General features: G+C 47.5%; 2 protein-coding genes across 3 annotated transcripts in view; one reads left to right on the top strand and one right to left on the bottom strand.

Moving 5' to 3' along the window:
• Window positions 1-1124, top strand: part of DZIP1 (DAZ interacting zinc finger protein 1) — a 32557-nt gene extending 31433 nt beyond the window's left edge. Inside the window, exon 19 of the mRNA XM_088523346.1 lies at window positions 597-1124. Coding sequence (XP_088379472.1) covers window positions 597-679 — 83 coding nt within the window. The 3' untranslated portion in view covers window positions 680-1124. The remainder of the gene's footprint in view (window positions 1-596) is intronic.
• A 1189-nt stretch (window positions 1125-2313) lies between these two features.
• The window catches only part of CLDN10 (claudin 10), a 58366-nt gene continuing 42964 nt past the window's right edge, over window positions 2314-17715 (bottom strand). The window contains exons 1-5 of one of the 2 annotated variants that reach the window (XM_088523310.1): window positions 16022-16287; window positions 8210-8371; window positions 7959-8040; window positions 3715-3822; window positions 2314-2605 (exon numbers count right to left, since the gene is read on the bottom strand). In XM_088523310.1, the coding sequence (XP_088379436.1) occupies window positions 2491-2605; window positions 3715-3822; window positions 7959-8040; window positions 8210-8371; window positions 16022-16241 (687 nt within the window). In that variant the 5' untranslated portion in view covers window positions 16242-16287 and the 3' untranslated portion in view covers window positions 2314-2490. Of the gene's footprint in view, window positions 2606-3714; window positions 3823-7958; window positions 8041-8209; window positions 8372-16021; window positions 16288-17715 lie in introns of those variants that run through there. The other variant, XM_010219631.2, reaches the window with a different exon arrangement.

The raw sequence follows: 17715 nt of genomic DNA, 5'->3' as shown, positions 1-17715 counted from the left end.
ACCAAATACTTAGATTTGATGTTTTAAAACATACGCTACTATTAGGCTTCAACCATTGTCTTAAAAATTAACCAGCTGGGAAATTTTGTTTATGCTTTCCAAAATGGGTGCTAAGGGCACTATGAAAATAACCTTGCCTTGAGAATAATAATCAGCTCTTAAATTTATTGAAGACCCATGTCTTGTGACCTGCAAGGCTGAGATAAGTATCTGAATCACTGGTAAGGGAAGAACATCAATTGTACATACTAAAGGACTTTGTATTACTAGTCTATATGATTTTCCAGTCCTAACATTTCCAGATAATAAAGGTTAAAACTGGGTCTATTACATTTATAGAAAAGATGCTTCAGGTCATTTTTAAAAGGAAAGTAATGTTGACACTGACTGCTTGTATTGTGCATTATATTCTGCGACAGAAGCTTCCTTCATGCTAGCAGCATTTGTAATTTCCCCACTGGCTGAAGTTCTGGACTTCCTGAAGTCCCCAGGTGTTTGTTCCCATAGCGCATGATTTTATGTTGTAGATCAATATATGGAAAAATAGCCCAGAGATACTACTAATGATTTTTAATATTTTCTTCTGTTTCTAACAGGCCTTCATGAAGCGGATAATACAAGCACTTTAAAAAGCAGCTTAGTCACTGTAACAGATTGGAGTGATTCTTCAGATATCTGATTGTTGTGTTCCTAATAAGAGGCACGGTTTGGGGGTTCTGTGGGGCTTGGAAACTTAGTTGAAGACCTCAAAATTGCTTCATAGTCATTTGTCATATTGTTTATGTCATAACCAGGAATACTGTGGTTTACAGAGCCCTTTGTCTTTCAACCCTGAATTGGGAACAAAGAGTCTTTAAATACACCTTGCTGGCCATGGCTGCTCGGAAATTCAGAGTTAATTCTTAGTGGGGCTGAAGTTGATGGCAAAAACCTCTCTGATTTCCCTGGGCTGAAGGTTTTGCCTCTAATGTTTACTTTTAAGACTGAAGCTATACGAAAACCTGTTAATCAATGAACAGAACTTACTGCAGATTATTATTTTATAAGATTTTTAAATGTATATTTTTCTTGTATTTTATCATAAACTTTATATAAAATTGTGAACATTTTAAATAAAGTATTTCCATGTATTAAAATGTTACATTTCTAACAGTTTACAATAAACACAAAATGAAAAAGAAAATGGCCTCAGTTATAAAATTCATTGTTATTGAACAACTTCAATTTTGGAGAGTTAATTTTTTTTCTTTCTGTTTTTCTTTTCCTATTAGAATAGAGTCTTATGCAAGTTAACATAAGATTACAGAAACTGGAAAGAAAGAAGAACACCAAGCTGAGGTAAGAAAAGTAGTGACCTGCCACTGAGCTAGTGCTTTCTTATTTTCGTTTTGCCCATAGTGGCACCTTCTCAGAAAAAGCACAATGATGCTTTAACTTAGCTGAAGTACAAAAATAAAATAAAGAGCTTGAATGGGTTTGTATTTCTGCCGTATTTTAGATGGTATCAGATATAAGACATTTATCTTCTATCACACTGTGCCATAAATAAATAGGGCTAATCACTGTTCATATTTACAGCTTTTTTTTCCCAAAGTAGCCAATTTAACGCCACTCTGAGGGTTCAGCTCTTCAGATGTCAGGATAGACCCTGATTTTGTGCCTAATTATAGGGTCTCAGTCTAGAAAGTGTTTTGCAGATATTTATAATCCCTGATCTTCTTTTAGCGAATGTGAATTGCGCAAAAGCCTTCACATTTCTGTAGACATGCGAAGCAGAAGCACCCGCTGGATTTCCGCACTGCTCTAACCAGCTGCAGCCCCGCTCGGAAGGTGCTGTCGAGCGCCGCGCGCTCCTAGGCGCGCAGCCCTGCAGGAATGTCGCTCGCGGAGCAGCCCGGCTGGTATCGCCCGGGGTTTTTCCCTCCCGTTGCTTAACCCAGCGGCTTGAGGCTGTTCCGTGCTGCTCTGCCTGCCCGGGCGCTTCCTTCTCCTGCCCCAGCCTCTTCCTTCTTCTCTTCCTAGCGCTTCGAGCTGCCTGATAGGCCTCTCGCTCCCACTCCTGGCCATGCACTAATGCCATGAGAGCCTGGGCTCTGCCAGGCACCGCAGCCACGACGCGCTCTCAAAATCAGAGCAGTGTCGCGGCGCTTTCCCTAGGAACCTGCACGGAGCAGGGCTGGCTGGAGGGTGCTCCGCAGTAACTACGTGTCAGGGGGCCGTGCGGACATCCTGCATCCGTAAATACCTGGCCTGTTTGTTCTGGAAGGCAATGTGAGCACGTGATTTGCAGGTATGAACTTGACAACACCAACATCAATCTTAAAATATTGTATTAAAAAATTTACATCAATATGTAAAAAGCTGCAAGTTAATATTTTAAAAATCCGTCGTCTTAGTGGTAATTACATTGGGTTTGGGGGGAAAAAGAATCACTCTCTGAAGCATACAAATTGATTTTTAGACCTGGCTTTGGATCCTGGGCCAGTACAATTAAACATACGCGTTCTTGTCAAAGTGCTTTGGTGGGGACTTGTCCGGGACGCTGGTGTGGACCTTTGTGCGGGAAGACATCACGGATGTGGCTCCATTATATGCGTACCCCATCCTGAAGAGAAAAGAGAACCGCCCGGTCACAGCTTTCCCCACAACAGGGAACAGCTCTGTAGCCAAGCATTAGACTGATGCAAAACTAGAGGAAATGCACAGGGGTTAAGGCAGGAGCAGGGGGAACACCTCCTCATGTGCCATCTCGTTCCATCTTGGGTGTTTCACCTTCCAGCGTCTCACTTGGCGCTTCACTTCCACGCGAGCGTCGCCCCATGTTCACAGCCAAGAAAATGAGGGGCCCAAGCAGATGAATCGTTTGGGCTGCGGCAGATGCCATGTTAACAGCTGCTCGCCCCAGCTGGGCCTCTTCCTCACCACAGAATCACAGAATGGTTGAGGTTGGAAGGGACCTCTAGAGATCATCTAGTCCAACCCCCTGCTCCAGCAGGGACACCCAGAGCACGTGACACAGGGTGGCATCCAGGTGGGTTTGGAAGATCTCCAGAGAAGGAGGCTCCACAACCTCTCCGGGCAGCCTGTTCCAGGGCTCTGTCACCCTCTCAGGAAAGAAGTTCTTCCTCATATGGAGGTGGAACTTCCTGTGTTTCAACTTACACCCGTTACCCCTCGTCCTGTTACCGGCCACGGAGAAGAGCCTGGCCCCATCCTCCCTACAATCACCCTTCAGGTACTTGAACATGTTAATCAAATCTCGTCTCAGCCTTCTCTTCTCCAGACTAAACATGACCAGCTCACCCCTCTTCCTCCACTGCCACCACCACCACCACTGGCTCTCAGCTCTGTAACTTCTCACCTGATGTTTTGGGTCAAAGAAACCTGTCCCCAAGTGTTCCACTCTCATTCCTAAGGGGGCCTGACCACATTTCCTACATCACCGAGTTCATCTTTTTCCAACTATAACACACCTATTAAGTATATATAATACTTTTGTTAATGGATTCAGTAGCTTTTCTTAACTACATTAATGAAGGAAAGAGAATTAAATCCCACTATTTGCTTTCCTCCATACAATCCTTTTCGCGATACCTCATGAGGATTGTATGGAGGAAAGCAAAGGGCTTTGGACAAGTAACCAGACTTGCCTGCACCCAGCAGGCACCAAGGGGCTGACACTGGTTCTGCCGGGTGGTGCAGCTTGCGCGTTACCTTGGGGTGCTGCTGCTTTCTGCTATGGAAAAGCAGAAGATGCTGCCGCCGATGATGCAGAGCGACGCTCCAGCCCAGCCTATGAACAAGGCTGCTCCTAGTTCATACCTACAAGGGAACAAACGCGTTTAGTACAAGCAGAGGGAAATTTCTTTTCAGAATGAAACAACCAAATTGCATTTTTCATGAATTACCTTCAGTACTTTACACATTATTCACAGAAAAAAATAAACACATGTTTTTCACTCCAGAAGGAAATTTTGTCCCCTTGGTGCACTCCTGCAATGCCCACGTGCCTGCACAGCTGGAGGGAATGCCTTTCCCTACAGACTTCATCCTAGATCCATTGGCTGAGCGGCTACGGGATCCTTTGGCCTTGCTTCCATGGACAGCTGAGAGCCCGCACAGCACCCTAGATTTGTTCCCCAGTGTCCACATACATATGGTGCATAGCGCACTCATCTGTGTGCACACATGCATGTGTCTGTGTCAATAAATCATGCCTATACACACGTGCACAGAGGGGCACGTGTGTCCTGTGTGCCTGTTCACCTCTGCCTCCGGAGCGGCTGCCTGCGCAGGCTGGCAGGGGCAGCCCTGCTCCCAGCCAGGGACAGGACTGCGGATCACCAGCAACGGCCGCTCCGCCGCCTGCAGCAGCCACCGCTTCCTTGTGGCCACAAAATGCTCAGCCTGGCTCAGGTTTCTCTAGATTAAACAACCTTGCATCTATTCAAGGACTGGGCTTCATTTGATCAAGAGCAGATGAGCACTGATCACCCAGCACACTGCTGGACCTAGAGCCAGTGGGGCTGCTGCTCTAACAACTTAACTGCCAGACCGTTTGCCGAGAGAAACGGTAACACAAGCTGATTCTCACATCTCCACCTAACAGGGTTTAAAACACGCTTTGCTGGAAGCAGATGTGAGAGACGCAACACAACCAATTCCTATCTCCTCTAGGGAAGCTCTTCCATTACACAAAAATATGATTCAAGACTAAGCTGGGGTGGAAAGGGGCTGCCTGACTCTTGCCTACTGTTTGGGAAGGCAGCGGGTCTGGTCTTTGTTCCTGGGTGGTTTGTACGTTTTAACCATCTTCCAAAAATATAACATGCATAAGCAAGTATGGAGCCTTTTAGATTACTGCCACCCTGCTGTGTTAATGAGCTACAGAGCCAAATTGGCCTTTCCTCAACATCTTTGCACAGATAAAGGCTTCTTCGACTTACACCAACGCCTGTAAGGAAATTTTCTAATTTTCAATTGTGTATCAGCCCATGTATGGCTCCCTGGATTTTATCCAGTTGTTTTTTTGCACATTTCAGACACCAAAAGCCATCCAAAATCCACTATGTACCATATTCAAGAACATTAAATACACTGGTGGCTCCTGAAAAAATTACTGGAGATGATATAGGACTTTTTTTTAGAAGAAACGCCAGTGAAATATGCCTGAAAAAAGATCACTTGGAAACTGATGGCTGATCAGAGGAGAACAGGACACTGAGGAAGGGGCTAACGGTGGTGACCACTAAAGACTACAACTCAGCGGTCCTGAACTGAAAGGCACCTTCAACTCAACGAGTAGGCGAACAGCAGAGTTTTTTTACTCTAATCCAGGGAGGCAGAATCCGGTGAAATGAAGTCTAATACCAATGAGGAAGAAAAATAGCCTAGCTGTTACATACATTAAGACTGTGAAGCAAACTTTTGAGCAAACTAGATGTAACTTCATTAGCCAACTGGGTGAAATCCAGAACATATATACAGAACATATCTTCTCAATGAATCAACAACTATCCAAATAATTCTTACGGTTCTTGGAAAATGAAAAACAGATTTAAAGCTATATGTGGCAGCATGATAATGCAAAAAAGTAGGCTAATATTCTTTGCTTCTCCCTTCCATTATTTCCCTCAGCCCCAAATGAAATCTGAGCACTACCTTAGAGAAGCAAAATAAAGGCACAGAGAGGGGTGCAAGAAATGATAAAACAGCTGAAAAAAGAAGGCCTGTGTGAACTGTGCATAGTCAGTTCACAGGAAAAAGGGTGAAGGCAAACAGCCCTCCGTAAACTGTGTGGATAGTTTATCCAAGTAGTTGGATAATGCTCTCCATTCATCAGTAATAATAGTCATGATTACGGAGCTCAAACTTTAGCAAGGGGAAAAAAGGATAAAGATTTAAGAAGCTTTTATTAAAAGTAGTAAAGCAACAACCAACAGAAGCTTTGGGAACAGCTTTAGCAAGACAGGAAAAGAGAAGCAGAGATTTTCCTTCTATTAGAGGTGTCTCCAGAAAAATGAAATTCATCTCGACTGCAAGTACCCAGGAGCCCAATGCTGGTCCTACAGCTCTACGTGCGTTATCACACACAAGCATTTCGATTTGTTTTAAAATGCTAATGCAAACCATGCCATCCAAACGTAAAACTCAGCCTAACATTTCTTTTTAAGTAAGCTTTTTTTGGAGATGCCTGTCATTCCTCAAACTGAAGGCATAAAATTATATCAGAAGGCTCCTGGACAACAGCTTTGGGTAGGTTTTGGATTCCTCCTGCCCATCCATGTTTGGGTGCCTCTTCCAAATACTGAAGAATGGAGTGAAATTCTGTCAACTGAAATAGTGCTCAATATTTTGTGCCATCTGTTGTCAGCTAGCAGGCCTCAGGCCTCCTTTCTCTTGCCACCAGAAGAACTTCAGGTGAGCAAAGTGCAGCACAAGGCGAATGGTTGAATCCCACAGCACCCCCTCTGCCAGATAAGGGCCAATGCCAAATTTGCACGATACACCAGAAAAGCACTATTCAAAGCTTCTGCATCACAATCAACGTACAGTTTGCAGAAGGCATGAAACAAATTCCCCAGCATATTCTGCCTCGGTTCAGAGAGAAAGCAGCTAAATGTCACCATCACCGTAACCAGACGCAAGGTCACTGCATCAGCTGCGTCATTCAAATTGCAACATCTGGTTTTCCCCTCTGCCTTTATTCTTTGCATAGCCGCAATCTACTTACGGGTGCTCACAGTTGTGCTACATTCCTTATACCGGAATTATGCAGAGGATGTTTCACTCCCTTGATCTGAGTATTTTAAACTGGATTTCTCATTTGCTCCCTTGCAAACTCTGCAGCAAATTCTGCCCGCTCTTTCACAACAGAGCGGGGACATAGTATAGAGCAAAGGGGATGCTGGCAATATTTCAGGTATTTCCCACGACTACCGGTGAGCCTAATGAATAATTAACTTCCATAATTAACTGCTGGCTATATAACCAGTCTTCATGTCTTCACAGTAGCACACAGCCCGGTTTCTTTCGGTGGCCTTTGGATCCTGTTTTCAGCATGTGAAACCAGTAGAAACTACAGCAGACTTAGGAAGGAAACTAATATTGACTTGTTTTCAAGAAAAAAAAGTAGTAGTATCAGTCTTTTAAAGGGAAGTTTACATTACAAAAGAAATCAGCTCATGACAATCTAAGATGCTATAATTTATGGCCAACTTGGTGGCTAAGGTATGAAGCAAAAGTCCACACAGTGGGTGGTGAATTGCTAGTGTTTTGGATTGCAGAGCCCAGTATTTTAAAAGGAGTCTTACGGGATGCTCATTATTTCTGATACGGCTCCTGCCGAGCTGTAAACATACAGTCCCTAAAATTTTATCACATTCACAGCCAAAGCAACCTGCACATTGATATTAGTGATGGTATGATTATGGATTATGATAAAGTCTACAACCCAAATTTTTAGGCATCTGGTTTTTAAATTTAAAAAAAAAATGCAGAACCTGTAAGAACCTCTTTCCAGAGGGATCAAGACTTGTGCAATGCTCAGCACCTTTATGAAAACGATCATCTATCCAAAAGGAAACATTTTTTTTCACTTCCTATTAAATTTCTTGCCAAATGAGTGTCTTCTGATATCCTTTTTTTCTGCATCTCTGATATAAAGATAAATATAACCGAGATAACCAGAGTTGCTCTGTGGGGAGTGTTGCAGAATCCCATCACGTCATGATAAGCTTGGGCACAAAGATTACAAACGAAGCACCGTGTGGAGATGCATCAGTTCATTAAACTTCAGTTCATGGTTGGATAATACAATTAAACAGAACTCCAAACCACTCTTCATTTTTGCCCAGTGGTAGCAGCATCTGCTTTCTGTGTCAATGACTTCTGGTGTGTGGTAAGAAATCTGAGCTCTATTTCTTTGAAAGATTTGTGGGTAACAGAAAAGTACTTACTTTTGTGCAACAAAAGTAGGATCAAAGAACTCGGATGTAATCTTGTTCGCGTACAGGGAACAACTGGTCATAGAGCACAACCCTGAAAAAGGTAAGACAAACTCTTCAGTGGCATCAGCAGAAGGTGCTTTGGGTCTGACCCTGCAGCTGCTGAAACGACACAGTATCGTGTGTGAATCTCTGAGGAAAAAAAATTCACCTCTAATACAATTTCAAATGTAAAAACTTTAGAGAAATAAAGTCATATTTACCAGAAAGTATGAAAATCAGTCCAGCTAAACAAGCTATCTTAGCTTTGGTCTGATCGGCGCCTCCAACCTTGGTGCACTTCATCCCAACCAGTCCAAACACAGCACCAAAGAAGCCGAGGCAGACGGCAGAGATCATGAGTCCTCTGCAGGCCTGGATGTAACCTGCAATCACAAGGAGGAACGCCAGGTTAGAGCAGGGCCCGCGCGGGGCTGCGCCGCAGCTCCCTTCGCTCCGCGCGGTGCCGCGCGTTACTCAGCGCACGCGGCGTCCGACCGGCCTCGGAGCCGCTGCGCCCGCGCCGAGGCCGCTCCGCGCGTCCCAACCTCGGGCAAGGTGGAGACCAAACCGCTGCCGTGAGCTGCCAGTGCCAGAGCAGCGAGGAAGGGCTGGCTTCAACCGTGCAGAGTTCCTCAGGATACTCCAAGCACCACGGGGTAAGGCCCTGGGATAACTGTTTGCTTGGCATCTTCTGCCTTCTGCGATCTCTTTGCAAAAAGAACTCCCACCACACAAACCACACTTCTCTGCTTTTAGAGACGTGCTGAATACACCCAAAGCTGAATAATTATTCCTGGAAGTTTTTCTCCGTTGAGAGAAACTGTTTCATCTCATCTCAAATGAAAATATACTGCCAGTACCACTTCCATTCTTTGCTCTTTTATCTCCAGTGGGTGGAAAAGTTTGAGTGCTACAGCAGGTTTTCATCATCCACTTTCACAAAGCAGACACCAAAAAAAAAATCTGTATGAAAGACCTTAATGAAGGTGTTAAATACTATACTAAAACAGGAAAAAGGGTACAGCAAGTGAAAACAGAAGGCAAAACAAAAACAAAGGGGTGGCTGTTCATGTAGCTTACAGTTAAGTTGGGGAATTCTTTGCCCCAGGCACTGTGGGTGCTACAGGCTAACACAGGCTTCCTGAGCAAAAGATGCCAGATAAATTAATTAAAGAGAAATTAACATGTGGCCGGGGAGTCCCTGAGCTGCACATGGGCAGACCCTGGGAGAAGCCATCACCAAAGTCTGGGCTGTTGTTAGGCTCTTCCTGTGCATCCACTTGGACCACTGCTGGAGACGGATGAGCTCTGGTCCAACCCAGGGCGACCACCCTTATGTTTGAACGTGAATGAGTAGCTTAAAATATCATTGATTTCCAGCACACAAGCACTTTGGAGCACATTACACCATGTTTTATTGCTCCTACAGAATTTGGGTGCTACACTGTGTGTCTTTAAACACAGCCGACTGGCATTTGTCTATAATCCCTCTACATTCATGCAGGCATCTTTCTGGCACACCAACCCATTTGCTAAGGAAAAATAACATTCAATAAAATATCTGTAACTGCCATAAGACTCTAATACTGGAATATAAGAGAGAGAGAGTCAGTTGCATCAGCTTAAGCTGTCTGGCATTATAATTAGGTAAGTCTGAACTAATAAGGTAGAAGAAACCTGTGCTGGGTAGATGTGCTGCCCTCTGGAGGAACCTCTTTTTCTCCACTGATGATAAATGAATAGGCTGACAAGATCATACGTTACACATCTAACTTTCAGATATCTAAAATCAGGTGAAATACTCTTCTTATTTATATGTAATAGTATATCACCATTTTCAAAAATGCATTTTGAAAGAGGGTAAAGAAGACACCTTCAGTTCTCACAGAAACCCACCTCAAATACGTTTTTCCTTGCTATACTGTTGCTTCAACATTATTACTCTGTTTGAGCTGGAAAACCATCCTGCTATTTGCATGCAGGATTGGTTTCTGGATTTCTATTGTGCTAATGTACTAATTGTGCTATATGTACTAATACATTAATGCAGAATATTTTGGCAAGTATGGCCTGTATGTTCTCTTAGAGGCTGTCAGAAAACCTAGGACGTGACTGCTCCCAGGACAAAAGGTTTAAGCTGTTCCTTAAAAGCTTTTCAAACACGTGAGGAGTGACACATGCCAACACCAGAGCCGGTGACCCTGTCGCTGGAGCCGACGACCCTCTCGCTGCTGCTGCCACTGCAGCACAGCTGAGTCAGGAAACAGTTACTGATTCTGGTCTTCTCCTCCAGTCCCTGCTAAGGGGCATCAGTCCTGCACCAGCAACCATGAGGAGTGTTCATCTGCCCAGATCCCCCTCAAAGACCTAAATGTGCGATTAGGATCCTCTGTGTAGTCCCCCAACATCGTAGCAGAGATGCCTCCACTCACCCCAGGCACTGCTCAAAGAATGGCAAAGCACTGTCCTGTCCCATAGTATAGGGACTTCCTCAGAAAACATCAGAGGAACAACCAACAAAAGAACTATGGAGCAAAGACCTACAGAACCCAGTCTATGATTGCTGTCTGCCCAAGCTCTGCCTGATTCTGGTATCCCAATTTTCACTTGAGATCTCCAAGAACACAAAAAAAGTACGGATATACCTAAAGGTAAACTATTCTATACAGCATGCCATCATATACTATAAAAAGCTTCTTTCCTTTCTGGTCTTCACCTGACCAAATGCTTCTCAACGGAGAAAACCAAGCAGTTTTCACCAAGAATAACCAAGGCATTATTCACCATATCTTAATATAGTTGCCTACAATAGAGCAGATGAATTGTACTTAATTTTTCTCCCTTTAATTTTTCTCTCATTAATTGTATTTAATTTTTCTCTCCTTTTCTCTCAAGGATCATAACAAGAGCCTGGGATGATTCACAGCAAACAGCACTACTGCAGTTATCTGAAATCAGCTGAGATAACTCCCCTTCCAGCAAACCTGCAAGGAGCAAATTTCCTTAATACAAAGTGGAGTAAAACCAAATTAGTGAGGGTCAAATTCCGATGATAGGTAAACTTACCAAATCCTTATCCTGTATTGTTACTTTTTTTTCATTTTTAACTCAAGCTAAAGTCAAGGCCATGCCAGTAGGAGAAAGGGCTTTATAAGATTTCTAAGTGTGGATCTTGGTTTATAAGACAAGTCAGAAGAAAGCAGTCTTGTGTAGTTAATTTTGCTATAGGAAGCATGCAAAATTCCACTTTTACTTCTTTGTCTGCTATGCAAATGTCTCTCTTGTAATATTATGCATACTTAGGTAAAGCAGGAGGTGAAAAGTGGCAAAGAAACTATTATTTTTGGCAGGTCCAATTTATGGACACTGTTGGTAGTTAAGTGACACATTAAGGTGCTGAACCATGAACACATTTACCCAAAGGTCCTCTAAATTTTTATTTATGCCTGAGCCGAGGAGAAACAGTAAATATTCACCCCAACCAAAAGAACTGGCATTTGCTAGAAACAACATGGCTGAAATGCAATTGTTATTGAAGGTCAATACATAGGTTTAAAGTAGGTGGAGGGTAGTGAGGCAACAAGAAATAATTAACTCACTCACCCACAGATCATTTTCAATTTTAAATAGCATGACTTGGAGCACCTCTCAGCTCTGCTGAATGAATAACCTTTCTCCCTAAATGTTTTACCAAATTCAGGAGGCCAAGCCAGACTCTGACGTGATGCAGTTCACTATAGTGATTATCCCACTTTTAAAACAAAACTTATGAAAAGGCGACAATCTACAGCACTAGTGCAGAAAAACAGATTGACTTTGTGAGATCTGCTAGGCTACTGAAGTACTGACAAGCATAAATGGGCAAAATCAACATTTTCGCCAAACCTTAGCTTTCTCTTGCTCGGACCCAGGTTAAAAGTGACTGTTGGACAGCATTTGGCTGCACCAGTGGTTAAACTTCTTTGCTTCTTGGAAAACAAGAACATTGCATTCTAAGACTTATGATGGAGAGAATCGTAAGGGGCAGTTGCCAATTTTTTCATGCTCTTCAACTGAAGACCACAGACTACCTCCTTTCCAAATACTTATTATATGCATTTGCATCAGTGCCAGGCAAAAGCTGGTACCTAACCATGCACACATTGAGAAAAAAACTTCTTTACTGTGAGGTGGCCGGATCAGTGGAACGGGTTGTGGAGTCTCCTTCCTCAGAGACATGCAGAGGCCATCTGGACAGGGTCACAGGCAACACGCTTTAGGAGACCCTGCTTGAGCAGAGGTGTTGGACTAGATGATCTCCAGAGGTGTCTTCCAATCTCAGCCCTTCTGTGACTCTGTGACTACCCAAATGAACAGCCAAGGTGCCAGAAAGCCCTAAGTTTTAAACAGACAAGTAGACAAGCATGTATTACTCATAAAGTCATGTTTAGCAGCATTCCAAGAGAAAACTATCTCATGTGTGTGGTTTTTCTCTTTTAAACAAATGTGTTTTGTCTTGCATTCAAATTAATCTTGTTAGGCTATCGTCTTTCTTGCCTCAGCACTCTCGTGCGAGTCAAAGAGTCAGCAAGAATTCATATATCCACAGTGTAGGAGACACAAGAAATGCATGCTGCCCGTGGGGGTTGCCACTCTCACAACAAGCAGCTCCGATGGCACCTCAGGGTCCGCGTCACGTGCAGCGCCACAGGTTGCCTTACGGAGAGCGCGCAGATTCTTTCCAGCAGAACACACCCAGAGCACTCGCACTTTTGTATGTTTTCCTAAGCTCTAATACCCTCTTTTATCACATGGTTTTGTTCAACTGTGCTCTTTCAAAAGGTCACTTGTTCCCCTGTAGGAACTGCTGTAACTGATAGGACCGGCTTTGGGCAGGTGGCTTCAGGGCTCGGTTTCCACCTACGAGCACTAGTGCGCAAAAGTAAACCTGCACTGAACATCAGTGCCACAGGCAGCAAGGGGCATTTTGGTCATAGAATCAGAGCAAAATCCCAGAACGGTTGAGGTTGGAAGGGACCCTCTAGAGATCATCTAGTCCAACCCCCCTGCTCCAGCAGGGACACCCAGAGCACGTGGCACAGGGTGGCATCCAGGCGGGTTTGGAAGATCTCCAGAGAAGGAGACTCCACAACCTCCCTGGGCAGCCTGTTCCAGGGCTCTGTCACCCTCACAGGAAAGAAGTTCTTCCTCACATGGACGTGGAACTTCCTGTGCTTCAACTTGTACCCATTACCCCTTGTCCTGTCACTGGTCACCACAGAGAAGAGTTTGGCCCCATCCTCCCTACATTCTCCCCTCAGGTACTTATACATACGGATCAGATCCCCTCTCAATCTCCAGACTAAACAGGCCCAGCTCACTTAGTCTTTCCTCATAAGATAGATGCCCCAGTCCCTTAATCATCTTTGTTGCTCTATGCTGGACCCTCTCTAGAAGCTCCACATCCCTCTTGAACTGGGGAGCTCAGAACTGTACCCAATCCTCCAGGTGCAGCCTCACCAGAGCTGGTTGTATACAGAATGTGACAATGCGCCTTCTGTTAGGAGGACATCACATGTGATTTTTCTTCTGACAGCCACCAGGACGATGTGATGGCCCGAAAGCCTGTTAGTGCCCCAAGGACAACCCCTCATCTATCTCAGAGCTTCTCGCTGATACCAGTTTATCTCAGAGGAATCCAGTTGCACAGCCTAACACCCCGCTATGAAGAAATGACCTGGGGAAGAGCCTCACTCTCCTGATTGCTCCTTATCCAAGCTCAAATGTGGTTACCCCAAAAGACTTCTCCTGGGGTGCCTAGGCATGGGAATACTCTGGTTGTATATACTCTGGTGATGCTGTCACATACCTGAGAAGCAGCTTCTGACATGATTTCCAGCAAAACTCGGAGCTTTCCAATACAGCGAAAAAATACTGCCTTAGAAAGGAGCCGCTCTGCTAGGAAAACGCTCACTAGACACGTAAGGAAGGAGCGGAGCTACACCTGAAGAACAAAACAACCTGCAACTTATTTCCCAAGCCTGCCCTACCATTTCAAAGGCTGCAACTTGGCTTCCCTGCACTTATCTCCACGGGGCTTACGGTTTCCACTCACAAAACCGGCAGAGAAAACGGGAAGCCAGATCTGTCCTCATTTGCTTCTTGCGAAGCCCCCACCTGAGGACGCAGTGACGACATTCCCATGTCCCCCGTGACAGAACACAAAATGCAGCTCAGCAAAGTGAGTCTTGTGCAAGGAGGAAGAGGAGGGAGGACAGAGGCTACTCGAGGGCCACGGGCAGAGTTGGCTGCCTGCAGATGCCCGAATTCTTCTGCGCTTGGCGTGACGCACGGCAGCCCCGAGGTATGTGCTCCTGCTGCGGGGCTGGCCGGGGCACGGAGGGGACGCGCACACCCAGCAGGGTCACCGGAGATGCCGGCACCTCGGGATGAGGCCACTGCTCTGACAAACAACGACTTTGTTTTCTCTCCCACCCACCTTTTATTTGGATTGTGGCCGGGTACCGGGATCCGGCCCTGCAGCACCTGGAGATCCTGGTAAGAAGCAGCGATGCCAAACCACCTCGCACTGCCGATAAGGGCCGGAGCAGCGAGGACCGGATGGGGCACCCTTGGAGGTGCTGTTCAGAGACGTTTCTGTCAAAAACGAGTTCCTGCACTACAGGGGCAGGACAGGGCTTCAGAGCACAATCGTTACTGCTGGATCTCATTTCTGGGAGAAGAGCGGAGTACCACCTGGTAGCAAAGCTGTTGTGGGATATGCCTGGAGGAAGGGGGCCACAGGGATGCAGCTGCTCTTCCTCCTCTTCCCTCTGCCACTGCAAACGTCCCTCATTACATGAGCGGGGCTTTTAGCTTGTTTTCAGCAGCTGCTGGCAATCGCTCTGTACCTGCCTGTGCAGCTCATAGCCCAGAGCCGGCGTTTCGGGGCCACCACTGCGTGCCCAGGGCTGCCAGTGCCAGCCGAGGTCAGGTACCCGGCCGGTGGGAAACAGCACCAGGATGCCGCTCTGGTACCACAGGATTGGGTCAGGAAAGCCTTGAGGAGAGGCTCGTCTCCATCCGAGGGAAACATCCTATGATGCAGCAGGGCTTGCCCCTGTCCCCTTGCTTTGGTGGCTTTAACCTCAGCCCCTGGCAGCGATTCCACTGCCACAAATTCTTCTCCTTGCACCCAAAGCCACTCGCCTCAGGTGCGGGCTCCAAGGAGGTTCCTGGCCAGAGCATGACTGGCCAAGGTGACTCCTCCTGGAGCACCAAAGCCGCCAGGGAAGCCTGGAGGCTCTTCCATCCTGCCCACAGACACGGTGGCTGTGATCGGGTGCCACCTTCACTTTCACTGTTCCTACCAAAGCTCTATTTGGCAGCGATTTATCAAGTGAGAGTTTAACGATGTCTTGCCATGACTCAGTTTCCCACTAGGGTTTCCGGGAAGAGTAAAAAACACTTGCTCCTGGACAAGGAAAGAAACACAGGGGACACCTCCTCAGCCTGCGGTCACAGGCGCCGTCATAAAACTTCAAGTTTGGCTTTGAAACAGCATCGCTGCAAACCCCAGCCCCGCGATGCATCACTCGCGCATACCTGCCCGTCGCAAGCCTTTAACACGGTCATTTATCAGCAAGGCCATCACCTCGGAGGGAATAACCATGTAGAGAGAAGGACAGGGAAGGAAAAGAAAAGGAGCACTAATAAACAAGGCACGACTCCAAGGTTTATCCTCCTCTGCCGGCTGCGGCACGGCCATCGCAAGGGAGAAGTGGCGACGGCTGGGAAAGAAAAAAGCAGCCCTAGCCTTGGTGTGCCGGGTCCACCTCTGAGTCTCCTGACGGAAAACAACAGCCGCAGCAAAGGAGATAGCGGAGCTGGCGGGTCCTGGTGCACCGCGATGCAGCCCATTTTGGGGACACCCCCTGGGCCAAGTCACTGCCCCATGGCCACCATGGCCCCCATCGCGTCCCCCCTCCCCAGGCGTGACCCCCCCAGCTCCGGACAGACCCACGGCGGGCGGGGGTGCGGGGGGGGCAGCTGACCGTCCAGCGCCAGCATGGAGGGGAAGTCCTTGCAGTTGGAGACGCCGGTGGAGTCGGTCACGCAGGTCTTCCAGAGGTTGGCCCAGAAGGTGGCCGTGGTGATGACGGTGCCGTCGATGGAGGACACCTTCCAGTAGTCGGTGGGCAGCGTGGAGGAGACCAGCACCCAGCCCGAGATGCTCAGCACGAAGGCGATGATCTCCGCCGACGTGCTCGCCATGGGGCCGGCTCGCAGCAGCCCCACGAGCGGCGCGGCGCGTCCCGGCCCGGCCCGGCCCGACCCGACCCGCTCAGACCCGGCCCGGCCCGGCCCGTCGAGGCGGGGGCCGCCGGCCCAATCAGCGCCCGCGGCTCCCGGCCCGCCCGACGGGGCGGGACCTGGGCCCGGCCCCGAGCCCCGCGCCCCCTGCGGGGCCAAATCCCGGGGAAAATCCCGGGATAGGGAGAGGAGAAGCTCCAGGGGAAAAAAAATCGAAAGGGAAAAAAAAAATTAAAAAAACCCCGACAACAATAAAAAAGCCCTCCGCACCCGCACTGCCTGCAACGTGGGTTCTCCTCCCCAACGAGGAGACAGGTGTTTTCGCTGCGTTTTCTCCCCAGTTTTAAATCCCGACGCAGGGTTTTACCCCTTCCGCCAGGTCCGCTCGCCCGCCGGGAGCGCTGCTCGCCCGGCGCTTCACCCGCGTTAGCCCCGCAGTCACTCGCCCGCCCCGTCGCAGCCACGGGCCCCCCGGGCAGCCTGGCCGGGCGCCGCTGCAGCCGCGCTGCCTTCAACAGCCCCGCGAAACAGAGCTCTGTGGCCTGTGCTGGACGCCCGCTGCTCGTGCAGGGGTCTCGCACGTGGGCGAAGGGTTGTTAATCCTCCACGTTTCAACCGGTGTGGTTATTAACTGGCCCCGGGCAAGGCAGCCTTTAGCAGTTCTGCAGCTTTAGCAGGGGATGAACATGGACTTTCCTGCCTCCGCGTATCAGCGTCGGACGCTGCCGTTCGCAGGGGCAGAGCTGCTCATTGTGGCTTCTCTTGTTAAGAGCTATTTGCTTTCCACTTCAGTAGTGTATTTGGCACTGGTGTGGAAAGTACACTGCCCGTCTTTACTTTCCTCCTATTTGTTTCAAAGCTATTGTTACACTTTCTAACCTTATTATTTTTGCCAGCCGAGCAATCACTGGAAGATGAGAAAACCACATTTATATCATTCTCGTGTGATAAATGCTCTTTGGTGTTACCATGTGGAAACCAACCCGGATGCAATCACCTTATCGCTATGTGGTTGTTCAAAGAAAAAACGACTTGGATGTGTGGCAGAGCTCGAGGGGAGCAAGCGGCCAGAGGGATAAAAATGGGCTGCGAATCTGCTGTCCTTTCCCTCCTCCTCTCCTCTCCTCTCCTCTCCTCTCCTCTCCTCTCCTCTCCTCTCCTCTCCTCTCCTCTCCTCTCCTCTCCTCTCCTCTCCTCTCCTCTCCTCTCCTCTCCTCTCCTCTCCTCTCCTCTCCTCTCCTCTCCTCTCCTCTCCTCTCCTCTCCTTTTTCCAGAGGGAAAAACCCTTCAGCACTGGAAAGCTGGGTCACTCCAAGCAGCTCTCAGCTGGGGATGCTACCCTGCTATGCAGGGTAGGAGACCTGAGCCCACGTCGTGCTTTCTCAACAGCTCACCCGCTCTTCTGGAGGTCAAACTGCTTGGGCTTTTGTAAAGC

The sequence above is a fragment of the Tinamus guttatus genome, unplaced genomic scaffold, assembly GCF_059628265.1.
Source record: "Tinamus guttatus ecotype Peru unplaced genomic scaffold, ASM5962826v1 Tinamus_guttatus_pri_ptg000180l, whole genome shotgun sequence".
NCBI lineage: Eukaryota > Metazoa > Chordata > Aves > Tinamiformes > Tinamidae > Tinamus > Tinamus guttatus.
Note: the sequence above shows the minus strand (reverse complement) of the source record. Positions and strands in the feature narration are given on the sequence as shown.